The following is a 23,239-nucleotide window of genomic DNA, read 5'->3' as shown; positions in this document are numbered from 1 at the left end:
GTGGGTAGGGTGCCTGTTAAGGTGGCTGCTTTGCCCTGGGTGGTGTTGGATGATGCTTTTTGAGTGTTGAACTGCACTCATCCAGTCAAATGGAGAATATTCCATTACGCTCCTGACTTGCACCTTGTAGATAGTGGACAGGACTGCAGAGCTTTGATTTGATCCATTGGTTGTGCAATCACTTTGCATTCTCTATTGCATGTTTCTTCTGTTGTTTAACAGGCACGTTAGTACTGTGTGGTAGTTTCACCAGGTTGGTACCTCGCTTTTAGGAATGCCTGATGCTGCACCTGGCATTCTCTCCTGCATTCCTCATTGAGATAGGGTTGATTCCAGCTTGATGGTGATGATAGAGTAAGTAGTATGCCGGGCCATGAGGTTACAGATTGTGATTGAATACAGTTGTGCTGCTGATGGTATGCAGCGCCTCATGGATGCAAAGTTTTGAGCTACCAGACATGTTCTGAATCCATCCCATTTGGCATGGTGGTAGTACCACAGGACAGGATGGACAGTATCCTCAATGTAAAGATGAGACTTGGTCCCCACAAAGATTGAGTGCAGGTCACTCCTCCAGTGCTGTCATGGACAGATGAATCTGCAGCAAGAAAATTGCTGAGGGTGTGATCAGATAGGTTTGACCTACTTGAGTGTTTGACATCATTGAACTTTGGAGATCATTTTCAGTCAAAAATTTGAAGTTGAAATATCTCAAAATGAGAGACAAGAAGAACTCTGATGTTAATTCATCCTCCAAAATTCAATTGTTTTGAGTTGGGAGAGAATGACTATGTCTGTATTTGAACTTGCCTGTTTCATTGTCCATGTTTGAAGGAGCTATCTACTTTTTTAAAAACTGAGGTCACATATCAACGTTTCTTCTTAACTTGAGGAAATTTTCAGTGTTGTTAATTTTGTAGAAAGAATTCACAATTTCAGTAAATGCACCTTATCACTTTTATTTGTTGTTTGAACTTGTCCATTGAGCTGATTTGTATTTTATGTGACTTCCATTTAATTAATGTACAATGAACCTTATTTTACATTGAGATGTTTGCATGCTGGTGTATTTATCCATTTTTTTTTCTTGTGGCCTTCAAATTGAGGCCAAGCCATTGTAAAGATATATAGTCTAATACTAGTTTGGAGCTAAGATAGTAGAAAATATCCAAGAAATGTTACATCAACTTAACAAAACAAAAACTACACCTTGAATCTTTTTCATTTGAACTAATCCCACTGGACCTGGAGGCAGATGAGAGGCATGTGAAGTTGAGGCATGTGAAGTTGAAGCTTGTGTTTTATTTCCCTCCCATTGGAGGAAGAATCAATTTTTCACTATCTAAACTAAAAGGGATAGCTGTCAAGTTGATTTCTGAAAGTCCCTATCTATTTAGTATTTGTATAAGATGCAAAGTTTTGGACCAGAACTTTTCAGGCTTTAATCTACCACACAGTGCCATGTTGGGCACCTATAGCATTTTACAGTCCAGAAATTCTGGCCAATAGCTATCCCTCAACCAAAATCACTTTTTTTTAAAAAAAACTATTATCTGGTTATTTATCTCATTGCTATTTGTGGCACCTTGTGCGCAAATGCCTGCCACATTTTTCTATATCAAAAAAGTGACTTCATCTCAAAAAGCTCATCATTGAATGTATATCACTTTTTGTGACTTCCTGAATTTATGAAGAGTGCTTTACAAAATTTTTTTTTACTTGCCATTCTTTTACAAATTACTAAAACAATTGTACAATTTTGAAACTTTTCACAAGATAAGGTTTTATTTCTTGCTTCACTGCAGAAGGTGCATCAGCTCATTTAGAACAGAATTTCAATGAAGACCCTCTTTCTTTCCCCCCATTACATGAAAAACAAAAGGCAGGTTTTATTTATGATTTGAGGTGCGCAAATCTTTTTTCATAAATTTTGCTAAGGTGCATTTAATTAAAAAGTTGGAGTTAGCTGATTTTAGACAGCTTTAAATAAACAAGGCAAGGAGTGCATTTGAAACTTGCATGTTTAATATATGTACAAGATGCACAAAGTAAATCATTGGATCCAGTGCTTCTGTTTTTTGATTATCCAGTTATAGATGTAATTTACAATGTTTTAGCACAAGTTTTCAAATCTGTTCATGAAGCAATGACCCCATGTGTCCTTTGCTTAATAACATAAAAACATGGAATTAATATTCCTGTAAGTGTAACAGACAACTGCAGTAATCCCCAATGTGTTTTACTGCTGAGACTCGATGATAAACAGCCGCAGATGGTAATTAACGAGGTTCAAATGCTCCAGACTATTATTTGGTCTGTTGACGAAAATGCAGAGCTTACAGTATTTATTTCCTAATGTGTGAAATCTTTACTGGATTTTTTTTTAAACTTTCAAACACTTGTCAGTCAACATACAGTGCAATGTGCAAATATGTTCACTATTAGGATTTTTTAATTGATTTGCAGTACTATTTGAATTGGGGAGGATACCTAATTTAATTTATAGGCTACCTTATTTGCAACATCTCAACAGGATGATTGCTTTCAAATGCTAAATAATTGAGACTACTTTTTAAAATTTCCAGTTTATATCCTTTCAATTCACCATACATTCTGCCTATTTTTTGAACTAAAGCTGCACTCTGTCAAAAGAATAACTTTCAAAGCTAGTGTTTAGGAAATGTCTCATTCTGTGTGCTTGTTTGATTATGAGCAGGCATGTAGTGACCATTATGGCAGACTGTGATCTGAGAGGGTTCTGTGTGTATTTCCTCAACCTCCTACTGTGTTCGTTATTGTGCAAGCTTTGACGAGCTGTTTTGGTTACAGGTTGCAGCAGAGGTGCAGAATATTATAGTATATTATGTCATTGTGTAGATTTTATTTTTTTTCTAATAACTGCTTGTCTTTCCTTTTTGGTGTCAGCTGTAATGAAATTCGGATTAGGAGGAAGTTCTGTACCTGAAGCGAAACTCCCTAATGACTAGTTGACTGCTGATCTTATGCTTCATAATTCAAAAAATAATTTGTTGGTTTACATTATGTGGCAGGCTTGACACATCGCTTGATGGTGAATTTTACTTTCTTTTGTCTGGAGGGGGTCAAAAACATTCATTAAAGAGGAAGGCGCAAAGCATTTTGTTTCTCCAAATGGTGCTGATGTAAAAGATCAGTTTATGGGTATTAAGTTTTGTAACAACATAAATCTCCTGTCACATGCATTACTCTTTACGATATAATTCTCTGATTTCCACCCTTAAATAATATTATTTTAGTATACTCTGTAGTGAAAGGATCTTGGAAATAGTGCCTTCGTAATTGTGCAAGGGCACTGTGTCAAGTGGAAGAGTATGTTTTGCAGTTATTATAACTAAAGCTAATAAATATTTTGTGTGTGCATCAACTAATTGGCAGACCAGGTCACTGTTTTTCCATCTCACTCGGAAGAATGCTACTAATTAGTACGTTGTGAATGCATCAATATCTCTTTAATTTTTACTTGTGTGGAAGGCAAATTTGTTTACGTTCTGTTCAGTTGGTAAACTAATCATGCAGCTGTCAATTTTGATTTGTGTTGGGAATTCCTCCCACTGACTGCTGACATTCACGGTACTTTATTAAAGCAGAAAGCAATCATAGCAATGTGGCAGGGTGTGACTTTGTTCTCGCAAACATGAAACACTTTTCTCTCATCGTGTGTTTTTTTTTCTTCCTCTTCCTCCCTTTACAGTCCATGCTTCTTTTGGCTTACCTCATAAGGAATGGGTCAGAACGTGTAGTTACCAGTGCCAGAGAACACATTTACGATTTGCGGTCGATGGAGAACTACCATTTCGTAGGTAAGCAAACCTCCAGCGCTGGGGAGCAAAACAAAAGGCTTTGAGCAAATTATAACAGCAAGCGGAGTTGTCAGTCACCTCAGCCAGTAGATCAGCTTCCTTCACTAATTAGAATGTGACTGGTGGCACTATCTGAAGTGTACAGAATCTGAGATTTGGGGACCCTAGAGTATTAATTAGCGAAGACAAGAACTCGCAGAAAGGACATGGTAATAACAACACAACTAGCACAACATGAGTGCTCAGGTTTTTCTTTAAAAAAAACACAACAGCTATGACTCCCCTGTGATGCTCATAAAGAAATTGCCTTAATTACACAGGAAGGAAAGGTTATACACCAACATAGACTAATCTGTTTGAAGAAGCAAGGATATCTGCAAATAATATTTACAGTGCAATGGCAATAAGGCCATGTTTTTATTGTTTTGACATTAAAGCCAAAACTTGACTGATAGACTTTGTCAGATGTAGATGTGCAGCCTAATAATAACCCAGGTGCCTTTTTTATATGGACAAGTTCTGCTGGATTGACAAAGCTGTTCAATTGCAAGTCCAATGGCTCAATTTGGGAAGAAGGGTTTATCAAAAATTGTCATTTATTGCATTTTGTAATTAGTGATGCAGCCAATATTGTACAGACAAATGCTGTAAAAATGTAGCTACCACGACACACTTTTCTAATTCTGAAATTCAAATCACACTATTTTTTCCTTCAGTTTGTGTTGGTCCTTTTTTTAAAAGAAACCTTGTATACACGTATGAAAGTTGCTTCAAGCCCATGCAGGTGTGAAATTAGTATTTTAAGACTGTGGGTAAGGACGTTACAAGTGGTGTCAACTACTTTGGACTGAGGAAGTGAAAACCTAACCAATGTATTAATGTTTCCAATCACTATCTAAAGACTGTGGCTAGGAAGTGCTTGTTCACAGACGCTAGTGGATTAGGTATTGCTCTACAAGAATAGCCTGTGGGCATTAAAGCACATAGACTCTCACCACAAAAAAAAAACGGACAGGAGAACTGGCATGCACATGTACTTGTAGTCCAGTAAGAGTCATCCTTATCAGAGGAGAGTGGAGAAAATTGACTTAATGGTTTAGAGTATCAGTAGCATGAAACTTACCTGTTCCGCCAGACTCAAGCTGTCTTCACACTGTTATTTTCTAGTATTGATTTTTGAACAGTGCTTATTGGCATGCTATCATCCTCAGAACATATATTTGGATAGATGGTGATTATATTTTTGTTATAAATACATGATAATTCCAGGTACCTGCCAGGTGCATTTCATATTGTCTCATTGTTTATTTGGAGATGTCATTTATCACTCTCTGTCTTTGTTTACCCAATTTTCACTGATCTCTACAGATGAAAATGGCAAGGACCAAGGAATAAATGTGAGACAGAAGGTTAAGGAATTGGTGGAGTTTGTGCAGGATGACGATCGCCTACGGGAAGAACGGAAAAAAGCCAAGAAAAACAAAGACAAATATATTGGAGTGTCTTCAGACAGTATGGGAGGCTTTAGATATAGTGAGTACTGAGATGTTTAATGTAAATAAAAAAGGATGAACATGTTAAGCATCTAACTTTCAAGTTTTTGTTTTGGAAGTTCCACAAGGATTCAGAAGAGGAACAAAAATATAGCTGAGCTATTTGCATTTCGAAACAAAGATTTCAAACCTAACTTTGAAATGTTCTCTGACCTACATTCCAAACAATCTTTTACATGTGTTTTAACCTGCATAATTAAATGGATATAGCAAGGCTTTCTCCTAACTATAGAATTATGGCAGCTCTTCACCATTAAAACCTTAACTGTCAAAATGTTTTGGTCTGTTCAGGGAATGCTGGAAAGGCTTTTGCTGGCTTAGTCAGCTTGTCTAATTCCACTTTCAAATTCACATCTGGAAATGGTAGGAATTCCATTTTTTGTTGTTACAAATTCAATCCAGACTGATGAGATCTACTTTGTGGGCTGCCTGTAAGGATTAGTGAAATGTGTGGTCTTGAACTGAATCTTGTTGGGCATGGACCTACAGCATAGAACTCCTTATAATTTGACACTTGATTGCCATTGTCACTTGGGTATCATATAGTGGCTGACGTGAGAAATGGATCAAATGTAACACAGGTGCCGAAGATGGATGATCTTCTGAGATCAGGGCTGGGCAGTGTGGAGGAAGTTTTGCTTTTAATTTGACTTTGCTGTAACTGACCTGTGAGTATCTGCTGACATTAAGTGTCTGAAATGAGTTCTGTTTCATCAGCATTTAGTTCCCTTACTTTTATGGGTTAAATTAAACAAAGGTCAGTACTTTGCATGAATTACAATCTAAACAGCTGCTAATTCTTTTACTACCTACTGCATTTAAATTTGCAAGGAAAAAATTCTTCACCCATCCATTCTACCCCTCATCCATTTCTTGTCATCTCTATTTGCAATCCCTCTTCGTTCATGAAAACAGAAACCCAAGTAGGCATAGTTCCATGCACATTTATAGGCCTTCGATACTCCCAAGTGACCATTCTGCAACTGAGAAACCAAACAGTGAGTGTTGATGATGGAAAGAATGTAGCAGTCATCCTTAAAGTGGTCCTCACCAGACATGCATTTGTCTGTATTTCCCAGCAAGGGTCAGTGCATACTTGCAAGGAGTGGTGCTGCTAAGTGATGCACACAGTGCTACCTGATGGAACTGTAAATCTCTGGACTTCATGCAAGGACAGGATTGCAATTGGCTGTGCTGGATCGCTAAGGCTGAGTAGCCTACTAATACCCAGAATCTAAGCTTAAACCTGTTTGGTAGGGGTAAGGTACTGGAAATTTGATGGAAAGGAGAGGTGAAGTGAAGAAATTACTGTTAGTTTCTTGCCCACTTTCTATGCGCATTATAGTGAATTGATCAGGAGCTTAAACTTTGGTTAAACTAGATTTTATAATTTTCTTTTTAAAGAAAATCTTGACTTAGAGAAGCAAAGGGAAAGAGAACCCCAGGACCTAAAATGTCAAAATTCAATTAAGAACTACAGTTTTACAGTAATGGAAAAGGATCTTATTGGCTTAGTTGTGCTGTTATCAACGTTTATCATAGATGTTATTGTGTAGAACACTAATTCTTATTGAAGAGCAAAAATAGCATGACCTTAGAACATGATGTGTAGAAGAAACATGCAGCTGAATTAGTTCATTAAATCCTTAAGCCCTGAGCTGTAATTTTCTAATAAGTTATTGGCCTACCCCTGTTTCTTTCAGCCATTTTACACCTCAGAGTTAGCAGAATGCATTGTTTTGATGTTTGACTAATCTCATCCTGGTTTGCAGTTTGCACGACTGTAGTTGAATGCAATTTGTTAACTTGGCTGCTATGCTAAGAATGCAGATCAGTTTGTTTGTCATCTGTGCAAATACAGGAGCTGAAGTAACTAGTATACACATTACTGCATTACAGTACAGTTCACACTTGCAGACATACAGTTTATGTGTACAGATTCCACCCCATTTCCAGTGTTTATCGCCACATTTTGCATGACTATAATATTAACGAAAACTAGTACAGCACTCCTTTGATGTGTGAGGTGGAACAGTGATGCAATCTATTGTAGCATTGTATGATGTTCAAAAGTAAAAGATAGCGGTTCAATATTCCCAATTATAGATGAATTGTTATAGGGAGTTGCTGAGAGAATCGAGAGGGCTCTGTTGGGAAAGTTGCAGGGCATGTTGAGGAATCCTGAAGAAGATTTTTCAATGGGCAGCTGACCAAAGGTAGTATTAGCCATGGTCTAGCATCAGGTGGCCAAGCATCCCCTTGACCTCACAGTCTGGAGAAGACGTGCAGGAAAATGAATTTCTTATCCTAAACTTGATAAAGTTTAAAAAAGCGTGTTCAAATTTGACAACTGGCTAATGTCAGTTTGTAAGAAATTGACTAATGACCTTTTTCTAAAAAATGTTATAACCTGTATTAGGAGTCCAACCATCCTAATGACTCCGTCTCTACCCCTTTGTCTGGTTATACTTTTGTGAAATGCCTTGAGACATTTTCCCTGTCAAAGGTGCTTTCATCTTTGTGAGTGCTTGGATGCATTTCATGGAGCTTGGGGCCGTGTATAATATTTACATGAATGTTCTCATTACTTCGGACTGTAAATGCCAACAGATCTTGGTGGTCTGATTCTGGATTTATCTGCCAACAGGTCAGCAGCATGAAGCATAGAGAGGATGTCTATTTAGATTTTGGTTTTGGTGTTTTCCAGCCATGGTTATTTATCAAAACAAGAAGAATTGCTATCCTGAACTTGAATTGAAATGCCCAAAGATAACTTTCATAGAAATGACAGAGTGCCTAACTATTGTTTTTAAAGGTTTAAGTTGGATTTAAAGAAGTTTTTGAATTTATTTGGTGCAGCTTTGTTACTTTTGTTTTTATTGGAAACTCTGGGAATTGGATTACATTTGTGCATTCTGGTAATTATTTTATTAGTTTGAAATCTCTTGATTGTAAACTGTCAACTTAGTTTCTACCATATTTAATGAGCTCACTGACTTGATTGGGTAATCATGTGTATTTACACAAAAGCATGGATGAGCAATTTTGTTACAAGATAAAACATTTTTCTCTTTGCCAAACTTCACTGCGTATTGCAAAAGTTAGCTTGTTTTCCCTTGTAAAAACCAGGCTCGCATGCAAAGATGGTTGGATCTCAAGATTTCACATCTTTGTGTTCTAAGACGTTCCTATTCCATGATAGTTCCTAAAAATCCAAAATTGTTTCACCTGGTGACGATTTTCATTGCATTCTCAAAAACTACTGAATTCCATCTTGTTTTCCTGATTGTTTTTATTGGAAATTTCTTTTGAAAGTAACTATCTGTGCTCATTCTTTCATCCCATTTTGATCAAAAAAAAATGTTGAAATTACACTGTGTATTGTTAGTAACAAAGAGAATGAGTTGGCAAAAAGTGAAACACCAGCACCAGTAAAGAGAGAAGGCATTTCAAATCCTTCACCAGAAGTGTTAACACATCTTTTCTCTCTACAGGTGCTAATAAATCTACTCTTTTATTTTAAGCATTACATAGGAACATAGGACGTAGGAACATAGGAGCAGGAATAGGCTATTTGGCCTGTCAAGCCTGCTCCACCATCCAATTAGATCATGGCTGAGCATCTACCTCAAAGCCACTTTCCTGCGCTATCCCCATATCCCTTGATGTCATTAGTATCCAGAACTCTATTGATTTCTGTCTTGAATATGCTCAATGATTGAGCTTCTTCGGCCCTCTGGTAGAGAATTCCAATTCACCACCCTCTGAGTGAAGAAATTTCTCCTCACCTCAGTCCTAAATAACCTGCGCCTTATTCTGAGACTCTGCCCTCTGGTTCTAGACTCACAAGCCAGGGGAAACATCCTATCAACCCTATCACATCCTGTAAAAAATTTTGTAAGTTTCAATGAGATCATCTCCTATTCTTTGAAGCTCTAGAGAATGTAGGCCTAGTTTCCTCAATCTCCTGATAAGACAATCTTGCCATCCCAGGAGTTAGTCTGATGAAGTTCCATTGCACATCCTCCATGGCAAATATATCCTTTCTTAGATAAGGGGACCAAAACTGTACACTATACTCCACGTGCACTCACACCAAGGCTCTATACAATTGCAGCAAGACATCTTTACTTCTGTACTCAAATCCCCTTGCAATGAAGCCATTTGCCTTCCGAATTGCTTGTTGCACCTGCATGCTAGCTTTTAGTGACTCATGAACAAGAACACCCAGGTCCCTTCGGACATCAACACTTGCCAACATTTCATAATTTAAGAAATACTCTGCCTTTTTTCTAACAAAGTGAATGATTTCACATTATATTCCATTTGTCCTGTTCTTAAAAACAATTCTTGCCCACTTTCTTAGCCTGTCTAAATTCCCTTGAAGCTTCTTTGCATCCTCCTCATAACTCTCATTCCTACCTAGTTTCGTGCTGTCAGCAAATATTACATTTGGTCTCCACATCCAAATCATTTATGTAGATTGTTAACAGCTGTGGCCCCAGCACTGATCCTTGTGGTACCCCAATAATAACAGCCTGCCATTGAGAATGACCTTATTCCTACTCTATTTTCTGTCTGTTAACCAATTCTGAATCCATTGTATATTACCCCCAATCCCATGCGCTCTAATTTTGATTACTAACCTCTTGTGCGGGACCTTATCAAAAGCCTTCTGAACATCCAAATACACCACATCCACTAGTTCCCCTTTAACTATGCTACAGGTAACATATTCAAGGAAACTCTAAACAGGTTTGTCAAACATGATTCCTTTCATAAATCCGTATTGTCTCTGTCTAATCATATCGTTATTTTCTAAGTGCCTAGTTATCACTCCCTTTATAATGGATCCTAACATTTTCCCCATTACTGACATCAAACTAACAGGTCTGTAGTTCTCTATTTTCTCTCTCCTTCCCTTCTTAAATAGTGGGGTTACATTTGCTACCTTCCAGTCTGCAGGAACGTTTCCAGAATCTATAGAATTTGGAAAGATAACCACCAATGCATCCACCAACTCTATTGCCACTGCCTTCAACACTCTGGGATGTAGCTCATCAGGTCCAGGGGATTTATCAACCTTCAGTCCAATTAATTTTTTGATTAATTTATTAATAATAATTTCCCATTTTTATATCACTTAAGCAATTGCATGTACCTAAACGATAGAAACCCACGCATTTGTTTCTGTGAATTTGTGCAATGATTAAATTAAAGTCCTGTGAGAGTACAGAGATGGTAGTTGATTTATTTTGGCCGTGGTTTGATTAGTTGTACTGTATCTGCTTTAAGCATATATGGTGTCAGTTGACATCGACATTTACTCAAGAATTGCCAAATCGCTATTCTTGCTTTTGCTGTCAGTCCATTGTGCGCAAAAACCTTTCAGCAATAAGGCTAGATTGGGCAGGACTGATATTTCTTTAGAATCAGTTAGTCAATGTGAAAAAAATGGTGGACACAATGGCAGAGATTCTTACTAAAAAACCAAGGTTAAGGGCAAATATTCATAATAAAGCACATTAAGAGCTGAAAAGAGTGAAAGAGATGAAGTACATTTGGAGAATAATTATGAATGAGGAAAGAGATTGTTTAGACACTTGTACATTATTGTGAGATATAGTGTTGTCTACGAGAGATGCTAGTTATAAGACACCAAACAATCCAAAAGAAAATCTACCACCTATTAAATGGCAGATACAATGGGTGTAACCAACATACATTTTGACTTCTGGAGTTTCTTGAGCCATGGAGGCATGGCCACTGATGACAACATGGTGACCAACAGGCTATAAATCAACTCAATAAAAAGATGATGTTTATATACTACCTATACCATGGTAAAATGTTGCAAAGCGTTGCACAGGACCGTTATCAAACAAAGTTTTATACCCAACCACATGAGCTATTAAGACAGGTGATGAGATACGCGAGGAAAGTTTTAAGACGCATCCTAAAGGAGGAGAAGTAGAGAGGTTTAAGAAGGGAATTCTAAGTTTAGGGCCCAGGCAGGCCAATGGTGGAGCCATTGAGTTTGGGGATATGCAAATGGCCATAATTGGAGGAGCGCAGAGATCCCAGAGGACTATAGGCTGATGAAGTTTCTGTACAGGGGTAGGGAGGTGTGAAAGAATGGATGGATTTGAAACCAAGGATGACAATTTTGGAAATCTAGGCATTGCTGGACAGGGAACCAATGTAGATTGATGAGCACAGGGTTGAATTAATGAAAGGGACTGTAAGGTGGATGTGAGAGAGAACATTTTTCATGTGGAGGGTGGTAACGACCTGGAACCTCAGAGGGTGGTAGAAGTGGAGACTAATGATTTTAAAAGGAAACGTGGGAAATAAATTTACAGGGCTACGGAGATAGAGCAGGAGAATGGGACTAATTGGATTGCTGTACAACCAACTGACATGGAGCTGATGGGCTGAATGACCTGTTTCTGTGCCTTAGTAAGCCTAGGATATGGGCAGTTGAGTTTTGAATGTGCTCAAGTTTATGTAAAGCAGAAGATAGGAGGCTGGCTAGGAGAACATTGAAATAGTCAAATGTAGGGGTAATACAAACACGGATGAGGATTGAGCGATCAGGTTCACCCTCAGATAGTGGCCATGGAAAGAGATGAAGTCAGTGGCTAGGGAATAGAGTTTGTGATGGGGACTGAAGACAATGGCTTTGGTCATTCCAGTATCTGTTTGGAAGAGATTTTTTTACTCATCGAGTACAGGATGACAGAGAAGCAGCATTGACAGCTCAGAGAAAAAGAGGATTTGAAAGATGGCGGTTGAATTGGAGCTGGGTTTTATTAGCCTACACATAGAATCTGGAATTGTGTTTTCAGTTGATGTTGCCAAGGGATAGCATTCAGATGAGAAATTGGAAGTATGTCCTTGAGAGACTTCATATGGGAAGGGTTCAAGGTTGCCTGATCGTGGCACCTTGACTATGGATCAAATTTATATTTGAAAAGATTGTTCTACTTGGATGTTTAATTAAAAATATACTGAACCACTTCTGATCTTTGCTGGTTCTATCCAAGTGATAAAAGTCCATAACATTTGGTCACTTCAACTTGGAACAAATCTAGTTAGTTAACAATATGCTACTTCTTAGTGATAATGAGGCTTAGGTTTGATTTCTGGCTTATGTTGAGTGGCTTCAACACCACTAGGCAATGGAATGAGAAAATCATCCATTGTTCCTGATGATGATGATGATGATCTAGTGACCCAGCTAGAATAAATCTGTGTGGATTTTAGGTTTGGATAGAACTTCATTCATTTTATGGAAGAACAGCCAGTAGATTCTCAGCCATGAAGAAGGGCCATTTGATTGAGCTACGAAGCTAATGAAGAAATATGTGGAACAAGACCCCAGCAAGACATGCTGCCCATCAGGAGAGTAGAGGGAAAATAGGAAAGGGGGAAGAAAAAGCAGGCGGGAGTACTTTGTTCACAATATTTCACCAAGATTCCAGACTTTTATTTTTGATAACTGATAAACATTAGTAGTTATTTGTCATTTACTTAGAGTCTGAAGTATTGGTTATGTACTTTGGATTGCAAAATCTTGTGTATGTTTCTTGCCACCTTAGTGAAGTGACAATTACCGGCATTTATTCTGTCCTAGATAGTACAGTGTATTATCTTAACAAGGCTTACAGTAGCACACACACTTGTGCCTAGATTACATGCACTGAGCAATAAGAGATAATTGATTAGATTTGTGCTGCAAATTTAGCCTGTCTTTCCGAGTTCCCCACAATGTCACTTACTTAATTATTCATAAGATTCACTTACTTACTTCCCCTGTTAGATAGCTCCATAATCAGGCTGGCAGAAAAATTGAATTAGGATGAGAGAGCGTTGTACCATGATAGGGTCAAGCAGTACAGAACCAGCTTAAAGCATTTGAGTAAGTCTGTTTACTGAGTTCAGTTAATAATCTGTGCTTTATAGATTTTATTTTCAAACACACCCCCAATAATGTTCAGCTCATATAACCTGCACTGTGGTGTAATTTATACACCGGAAATTAATTGTTGAGATCAGCATGAACAGTTCTTATTCTCACGTAACACTCCTTTGTCAGCAGTTCCGCAATGGCATCTACCCATTATTTTAAGGCTAATGTTTGTGTTAAAGTAGCAGACAAAGGAATAAATGTACTGTTTTTATTTTAATTCATTCATGTGAAGTGGTGTCACCTATATAGCCAGCATTTATTACCTATTTTTAACTACCTTTGAGAAGCCTTTGCCTTGAACTGCTACAGTTCATCTGGTGCAGGTACTTCCACAGTGCTGCAAAGTAGGGAATTCCAGGATTTTGATGCAGTGACAATGAAGATATGGCAATATATTTCCATGGCATGATGGCTTGGAGAGAAACTTGCAAGTGGTCGTTCAGCTATCCCTCATTTAACACACTTTTTGTGTTCCTTTAAAAAAAACTGCATGCTAAACAAAACATGCTAAACAAAAATCACTGGGTCTGGGAAGAGTGTCCTGCAGTCAGCATCGCGGTGAAGCAGTCTGGGAAGAGTGTCCTGCAGTCAGCATCGCGGTGAAGCTGTCTGGGAAGAGTGTCCTGCAGTCAGCATTGCGGTGAAGCTGTCTGGGAAGAGTGTCCTACAGTCAGCATCGTGGTGAAGTTGTCTGGGAAGAGTGTCCTGCAGTCAGCGTCGTGATGAAGCAGTCTGGGAAGAGTGTTGTGCAGTCAGCATCGCAGTGAAGCAGTCTGGGAAGAGTGTCCTGCAGTCAGTCCTTGTTGAAAATAACAAGTGACATCACAAGACAGTGTGAGAGTGGGGCGGAGAGATCAGAACCAGCGCGAGCGCAGGGAAGCTTCAAAAAGTGATGTCAGCACAAAGGTGAGAGCTGATTGGTGAGTAGTGGGTAAGTGTTTTTCTCCAGTTTAAAATGGATTAAGCTAAGGAAAGATAAGAGTTCTAGTTTTTGCTTAAAGTACATAAATAATTTTACTTTTTTTTAAACTGTATTTAACTTAAAGTAAGGGTTTTTTTTTCTTTCAACTAGAGGCATGGCAGGACAGCTCAGTCCCATGTTATGTACCTCCTGCAACATGTGGGAAGTCCTAGAAGCTCTTTGCGCTCTGACCGACCATGTGTGCAGGAAGTGCCACCAGCTGCAGCTACTTGAGCTCCGAGCTTCTGAGCTTGAGCAGCAGCTGGAGGCACTGAGGTGCATCCACAAGGCTAAGAGTTTCGTGGATAGTACGTTTTTAGACGCAGTCACTCTGCAGCTTACGGCAGGGCAGACAGAGAGGGAATGGGTGACCATCAGTCAGAAGAAAGGTGTCAGGAAATCCCCAGGGTGCATCTCGCTCGAGAACCATATTTCTGTGTTGGAAAACAGTGCGAGTGATGATTCCTCTGGGGAGTGCGGCCAAGCTCATGGCACTGAGAGTGGCTCAGCTGCATGGCGGGGTGGAAAAAGAGGGGAAGAGCAATAGTGGTAGGAGGCTCGATAGTAAAGGGAATAGACAGGCAGAAGACGTGACTCCAGGATGGTATGTTGCCTCCCTCGAGCCACGCTCAAGGATGTCACTGAACGACTGCAGGGCGTTCTAAAGGGGGAGGGCAAACAGACAGAGATCGTGGGACATATTGGTATCAACGACATAGGTAGAAAGAGGGGTGAGGTCCTGCAAGCAGAATTTAGGGAGCTAGGAAGCAGATTGAAAAACAGGACCTCAAAGGTAATAATCTCTGGATTACTCTCCGGTGCCACGCGCCAGTGAATATAGAAAAAGGAGGTTAATCCAGATGAATGCATGGCTGAATAGATGGTGCAGGAGGGAGGGCTTTAGATTTGTGGGACATTGGGACCGTTTCTGGGGGTGGTGGGACCTGTGCAAGGCAGGCAAGTTGCACCTGAACCAGAATGGGACCAACATCCTGGCGGGGAGGTTTGCTAGTGCTGTTGGGGAGGGTTTAAACTAACTTGACATGGGGATGGGAACCTGAGAAGAGGTTCAGCAGGGGGGATGCACAGCCAAAATTATAAGAGAGAGCAAGTGAGTCTGGAAGGCATAGAAATTATGAGCCAGTTAAGGCACAAGGGAGTTTGGCAAAGTTGGATGGTATTTATTTTAATGCAAGGAGCCTGACAAATAAGGCAGATGAGTTGAGGGCACAATTTAACACATGGAATTATGATGTCATTGCTGTCACAGAGACATAGAGGAGCAGGATTGGCAGCTCAATATTCCAGGATATAGGATCTTCAGGCGAGACAGGGAAGGAGGTGAAAGAGGAGTGGGTATCGCAATATTGATCAAGGAATCAATTACAGCAATAAGGAGTGATGACATCTTAGAAGGCTCCTCAATTGAAGCCATATGGGTAGAACTGAAATACAAAAAAGGAGCAATCGCATTGCTGGGAGTATACTATAGGCCCCCAAACAGTCAGAGAAATAGAAGAGCAGATATGTAGGCAAATTTCAGAGAAGTGTAAAAATAATAGGGTAGTAATAGTGGGGGATTTCAATTTCCCCAACATTAACTGGGTTAGTCATAGTGTGATAGGTTTAGAGGGAGCCGAATTCTTAAAATGCACCCAGGAGAGCTTTTTAAGCCAGTATGTAGAAGTTCCTACAAGAGAGGGGGCGGTCCCGGACTTAATTTTAGGGAATGAAGCTGGGCAAGTGGTAGAGGTATCAGTGGGGGAGCATTTTGCAGATAGTAATCATATCTCTGTTAGTTTCAAGGTTGTTATGGAAAAAGACAAGGATAGGTCAGAAATTAGGGCTCTAAATTTGGGGAAGGCCAATTTTAATAAGATCAGATGCGATTTGGCCAGAGTGGAGTGGGAGCAGTTACTTTTAGGTTAATCTGCTTCAGAGCATTGGGACTCATTCAAGAAGGAAATCGGGAAATTAAAGGGCCAACATATTCCAGTAAAGATAAAGGGTGGGACCAACAAATCCAGGGAACCTGGATGTCGAGGGATATATCGGACTGGATAAAGAGAAAAAGGGAGGCTTATGGCAGATACCGAGAGCTCAAAACAGCAGAAGCCCTGGAGGAGTATAGAATGTGTAGGGGGGAACTTAAAAAGGGAAGTAGGAGAGTAAAAAGGGGGCATGAAAAACATTGGCAGATAAAATAAAGGAAAATCCAAAGTTATTTTACAAGTACATTAAGAATAAGTGGATAACTAAGGAAAGAGTAGGGCCCATTAAGGACCATAATGGTAATTTGTGTAAGGAGCCAAAAGACGTAGATGGGGTTCTAAATGAATACTTTGTGTCAGTGTTCACAAGTGAGAGGGACGAAGTGGGTATGGAAATCAGGCAGAAGGACTGTAATATAATTAAAGAAATTAGCATAGAAAGGGAGAAGGTTCTAAGTGATCTGGCAGGCTTAAAAGTAGATAAATCTCCAGGCCCAGATGAAACGTATCCCAGGCTGTTGAATGAGGCAAGGGAGGAGATAGCAGGGACACTGGCAATAATTTTCAGTACTTCTCTGGCCACAGGAGAGGTGCCAGGGAGCTAGAGGACAGCCAATATGGTACTGTTATTCAAGAAGGGAGGAAGAGATAAACCAGGGAACTACAGGCCAGTCAGTCTAACCTCAGTGGTGGAGAAACTATTGGAAGCAATTCTGAGGGACAGAATTAATCTACACTTGGAGAGGCAGTGATTAATTAAGGACAGTCAGCATGGTTTTGTTAAGGGGATGTCATGTGTGACCAATTTGATTTGAATTTTTCAAAGAGACCAGGTGTGTAGATGAGGGCAACGTATTTGACGTAGTCTACTTGGACTTCAGCAAGGCTTTTGACAAGGCCCTGCATGGGCGACTGATAACAAAGGTAAGAGCCCATGGAATCCAAGGCACTTTGGCAAATTGGATCCAGAATTGGCTGACTGGCAGAAAGCAGAGGGTGATGGTCGAGGGGTGTTTTTGTGACTGGATGCCTGTGTCCAGTGGAGCTCCAGAGGGATTGGTGTTGGGTCCCTTGCTGTTTGTGGTATATATAAACTATTTGGACTTGAATGTAGGAGGGTTGATCAGTAAGTTCGTGGATGACACGAAAATTGGTGGGGTGGTAAATAGTGAGGAGGATAGCCTTAGATTACAGGAGGATTTAGGCTGGTTAGATGGGCTGATTAGTGGCAAATGGAATTTAATCCGGATAAGTGTGAGGTGATGCACTTGGGCAGGACAAACAAGGCACGGGAATACACGATGAATGGTAGGATCCTGGGAAGTACCGAGGATCAGAGGAACCTTGGTGTGCATGTCCACCGGCCCCTTAAGGTAGCGGGACAAGTAGATAAGGTGGTTAAGAAGGCATATGGGATACTTGCCTTTATTAGCCGCGGCATAGAATGTAAGAGCAGGGAAGTTATGCTGGAACTGTGTAAAACGCTGATTAAGGCCACAGCTAGAGTATTGCGTGCAGTTCTGGAATCTGTATTATAGGAAGGATGTGATTGCACTAGAGAGGGTGCAGGAGAGATTTACCAGGATGTTGCCTGGGCTGGCAAGTTTTAGTTATGAGGGGAGATGGATAAACTGGGGTTATTTCCTTGGAGCAGAGGAGATTGAGGTGCATAAAATTATGAGGGGCATAAATAGGGTAGACAGGAAGGAAGTTTTCCCCTTGGTGGAGGGATCAATAACCAGGGGGCATGGATTTAAAGTAAGGGGCAGGAGGTTTAGAGGGGATTTGAGGAAGAAATTTTTCACCCAAAGGGTGGTGAGAATCTGGAACTCACTGCCTGAAAAGTTGGTAGAGGCAGAAACCCTCATAACATTTAAGTATTTGGATGTGCACTTGCGATGCCGTGGCATACAAGGCTATGGGCCTAGTGCTGCAAAATGGGATTAGAATAGTTAGGTATTTGTTTGACCAGCGCAGACTCGATGGGCCGAAGGACCTTTCTCTGTGCTGTAGACCTCTATGACTCTATGACACTTTCCTATAAGAAAACATGTAATACGGGTGAATTAGGTTCCAGACCTGTAGTTTTTACATTAAAAACCTAATTGCTGCCTTGAACCTAACTGGCCCAAAATCCTCATTAACTCTTAATAATGTGTAAAGCTTTCAACTTGACACCCCCCCTCCCCCCAGCTGTGAGACAGCCAAGGAAGGGGCAGCGAGAGGAAGGGAGCAAAGTGGGAGGTGAGTGGGATGTCGGGGAGGGAGGCAGTGATCAGGATGGTTGGAGTGAGCGGTCAGGCAGGGATGTGGCGAGCGTGAGGGTCGTGATCTATTTAATTTTCTGGTCAACGATGGGCCCCATGGTATTGATGGTGAGGTTTTTAGTGATGGTAATGCCATTGAAATTCATAGGGAGATGATTAGACACTCTCTTGTTGGAAGTGGTCATTGCCTGCCACTTGTGCGGTGTGAAAGTTACTTGCCACTTATCAGCCCAAGCTTGAATGTTATCCAAATCTTGCTCCATGCGGGCATTACTACTTCTTGAGAAATTACAACTTGAACTCTGAGTACATCTTTGAGAATCCAGGCTTCTGACTTTATGATGGAAGTAGGTCATTGATGAAATAGCCAAAGATGATTGGCCCGAAAGCAGTACCCTGAGGAAATTCTGCTGTGATGTTTTGGGACTGAGATGATTGACTTCCAACAATGACAACCATCTTCCTTTGTGCTAGGTTTGACTTCAGCCAGTGGTGAGTTTTTCCCCCCGATTTCCATTTATTTCGATTTTACTATGACTACTCAGTCAAATGTCTTAATGTCAAAGGCAGTCACTCTCACCTCTGGAACTCCACTTTATTGTCCATGTTTGGACAGTAGTTGTACTGAGGTCTAGAGCCAGCAGAACCAAACTGAGCACCGGTGAGCAGATTATAAGTGACTAAGTGCTGCTTGATAGTGTTGTTGATAGCATTTGCCATCACTGATGAATGCTGGTGATTGAAAGCAGATTGATAGGGCGGCAATTGGCAAGGTTGGATTTGTCCTTTTGTAGATAGGACACACCTGGGGCAATTGTCAGGTAAATGCCAGTATTGTAGCTGTACTGAAATAGCTTGGTTAGGGGCACGGCTAGTTCTAGGACATAAGTTTTCTGCACTACAGCTAGAATGTTGTCAGACCCATAGCCTTTGCTGTATCCAGTGTGCACAACCATTTCTTGATACCACGTCTAGTGAACCAAATTGGCTGAAGACTGGCTCCTATGATGGTCAGACCTTAGGAGGAGGTCAAGATGGATCCAACGCTTGGCACATCTGGTTGAAGATAATCTCTGGGTTATTACCTGAGTCAAGAGCAAATTGGCTTAGGGCAAATAAGATTAGAGAAATGGCTTAAAGACTGGTTTGGGAGAAATGAGTTCCGTTTCATGGGGCACTGGCACCAGAACTGGGGGAAATGGGATCTGTACCGTTGGGATGGTTTGCACCTGAACTGTGCTGGGACTGAGTTTCCAGCAAGCTGCACAACTAGGGAAGTAGAGAAGGGCAAGGGATCAAATTTGCTCCAACAACTCATCGACACCAACACCCATCCAAGACTCTCCACCCCTGCCTGTCTCTCTGTCCCCATCCCTTCGTCCAATCCCAGCCCTGGCCGTGTATTCACCATACCCCCTGACCTTCCCCTCTCTGATGCTGAACGTTCAGTGCTCAGCAAAGGACTTAGTTTCATACCCTTACGCCCTCATCTCAATGAATTTCGGGCTTGGCACGATGCTGAACTCTTCTTCCGCCGCCTTCGTCTCCGTGCTCACTTCTTTGGGCAGGAGTCCTCTCCCCATTCAACGGATCCTTTCACCCACCTCCAATATTCTCCCTCCACCTGGACCCCTCCCTTTGGATTCTTACCTTCTCTTAATCTTTTCATTGAGAACTGTCAGCGTGACATTAGTCGTCTCAATTTCTCTGCTCCTCTCACCCACTCTAACCTGTTTCTCTCTGAACTTGCTGCACTCTTCTCTCAGGTCCAACCCTGACGTTGTCATCAAACCTGCTGACAAGAATGACGCTGTTGTTGTCTGGCGCACTAACCTCTACCTCACAGGGGCTGAGCGTCAACTCGCAGACACTTCCTCCTACCTTCCCCTGGACCATGACCCCACCACTGAACATCAAGCCATTGTTTCCAGGACTGTTACTGACCTCATCTCCTCTGGAGATCTTCCTTCCACAGCTTCCAACCTGAGTCTCCCAAGCTCGGACGGCCAGTTCTACCTCCTACCCAAAATCCACAAACAGGACTGCCCCGGCAGACCGATCGTGTCAGCCTGTTCCTGCCCCATGGAACTCATTTCTTGCTATCTTGGCTCCATTCTCTCTCCCTTCCCACCTACATCCGTGATTCCTCTGACACCCTACATCATTTCAACAATTTCCAGTTCCCTGGCCCCAGCTGCCTCCTCTTCACCATGTACTCCATTCCCTCTACACCTCCATCCCCCACCGGGATGGTCTGATGGCTCTCCGCTTTTTTCTCGAACAGAGGCCCGAACAATCCCCATCCACCACTATTCTCCTCCGTCTGGCTGAACATGTTCTCACAATGAACAATTTCTCCTTCAACTCCTCTCACTTGCTCCAAATAAAAGGTGTGGCTATGGATACCTGCATGGGCCCCAGTTATGCCTCCCTCTTTATGGGGTACGTGGAACATTCCTTGTTCCAGTCCTACTCCGGTCCCCTCCCACAACTCTTTCTCTGGTACATCGATGATTACTTAGGTGCTGCTTCATGCTCTCGTCTGGATCTGGAAAAATTTATTAATTTTGCTTCCAATTTCCACCCCTCCATCATTTTCACGTGGTTCATCTCTGACACTTCCCTTCACTTCCTTGATCTCTCTGTCTCAATTTCTGGTGATAGACTGTCCACCAATATTCATTACAAGCCTACCGACTCCCACAGCTCCTCACACCCCGCTTCCTGTAAGGACTCCATCCCATTATCTCCGTTCCTTCGCCTCTGTTGCTTCTGTTCTGATGATGCCACTTTCAAAAACAGTTCCTCTGACATGTCTTTCTTCCTTCCTTAACCAAGGTTTTCCACCCATGGTAGTTGACAGGGCCCTCAACCATTTCCGGCCCATCTCCCGTGCATCCACCCTCATACCTTCCTCTCCCTCCCAGAACGATGATAGAGTTCCCCTTGTCCTCACTTATCACCCCACCAGCCTCTGCATTCAAAGGATCATCCTCCGCCATTTCTGCCAACTCCAGCATGATGCCACCACCAAACACATCTTCCCTTCACCCCCCGGCGGCATTCTGCAGGGATCGTTCCCTCCAGGACACCCTGGTCCACTCTTCCATCATTCCCTACACCTCAACCCCCTCCCACAGCACCTTCCCATGCAACTGCAGAAGGTCCAACACCTGCCCCTTTACTTCCCCTCTCCTCACTGTCCAAGGGCCCAAACACTCCTTTCAAGTGAAGCAGCATTTCACTTGCACTTCCCTCAATTTAGTCTGCTGCATTTGTTGTTCCCAATGCGGTTTCCTCTACATCGCAGAGACCAAATGCAGACTGGGTGACCACTTTGCAGAACACCTTCAGTCTGTCCGCAAGCATGACCCAGACCTCCCTGTCACTTGCCATTTCAACACTCCATCCTGCTCTCATTCCCACATGTCTGTCCTTGGCCTGCTGCATTGTTCCAGTGAAGCTCAATGCAAACTGGATGAACAGCACCTCATCTTCCAACTAGGCACTTTACAGCCTTCCGGACTGAATATTGAGTTCAACAATTTTAGATCATGAACTCTCTCCTCCATCCCCACCCCCTTTCCGATCCCCCTTTTTTCCAATAATTTATATAGATTTTTCTTTTCCCACCTATTTCCATTATTTTTAAATGTATTTCCATCCATTGTTTTATCTCTACCTTTTAGCCTATTTCGATCCCTTCCCTTTACCCCACCCCACCCCCACTAGGGCTATCTGTACCTTGCTTGTCCTGCTTTCTACCCTTAATTAGCACATTCCTTAAATAATATCACCACCTTCAACACCTCTTTGTCCTTTTGTCTATGACATAATTTGGTTATCTCCAACTATCACTGGCCCTCTATCGAGCTCTACCGCACGCCCCCCCATTAAACCAGCTTATATTTCACCTCTTTTCTATTTTTCCTTAGTTCTGTTTAAGAGTCATATGGACTCGAAATGTTAACTGTGCTCCTCTCCGCAGATGCTGCCAGACCCGCTGAGTTTTTCCAGGTATTTTTATTTTTGTTTCAAATTTGGGAAGATGTGGTAAACCAAAGTAGACAAGGCAAGAGAGAAAGGTATTATTCTGGGAAATGATTAAGAGAGCATGACAGGAAGGGATAGCAAGTACAATTCTAAGGATAAAACGGCAGTCAAAGATAGACGTTCCAAAAATAATAAAACTACAAAACTAAATGCTCTGTATCTGAATGCACGTAGCATTCGGAATGAAACAGGTAAACTGATAGCGCAAATAGAAATAAATAAGCACGATCTGATAGCCATTACAGAGACATGGCATAGATTGGGCTCTGAATATTGAAAAATACATGACTTTTAGGAAGGACAAGAAGCTAGGATAAGGTAAAAGGGTGGCTCTGCTAATTAATGATGGTATTAGCACAGTAGAGAGGGATGACCTACGTTCAGGAAACCAGGATGTAGAAGTGGTGTGAGTTGAGATGAGAAATGATTAAAGGCAAGAAGTCACTTGTAGGGGTGATTTGTAGGCCCCTAATTGTAACTACATGGTAGGACAGAGTTTCAAGCAAGCGATAGTGGGAGCTTGTCAGAAACGTAAGGTGATAATCATGGGGTATTTAATTTATATATAGGCTGGAAAATCAGATGGACTTAGGTACCCTAGAT

At 41.3% G+C, this 23,239-nt stretch overlaps 1 protein-coding gene across 2 annotated transcripts in view; it reads left to right on the top strand.

The window, feature by feature from the left end:
• Positions 1-23,239, top strand: part of clint1a (clathrin interactor 1a) — a 291,026-nt gene that overhangs the window by 219,158 nt on the left and 48,629 nt on the right. For both annotated transcript variants that reach the window (XM_041193077.1, XM_041193076.1), the window contains exons 4-5: positions 3,731-3,839; positions 5,208-5,372. In XM_041193077.1, the coding sequence (XP_041049011.1) occupies positions 3,731-3,839; positions 5,208-5,372 (274 nt within the window). The remainder of the gene's footprint in view (positions 1-3,730; positions 3,840-5,207; positions 5,373-23,239) is intronic.

Source organism: Carcharodon carcharias, chromosome 8 (assembly GCF_017639515.1).
Source record: "Carcharodon carcharias isolate sCarCar2 chromosome 8, sCarCar2.pri, whole genome shotgun sequence".
Classification (NCBI taxonomy): Eukaryota; Metazoa; Chordata; class Chondrichthyes; order Lamniformes; family Lamnidae; genus Carcharodon; species Carcharodon carcharias.
Note: the sequence above shows the minus strand (reverse complement) of the source record. Positions and strands in the feature narration are given on the sequence as shown.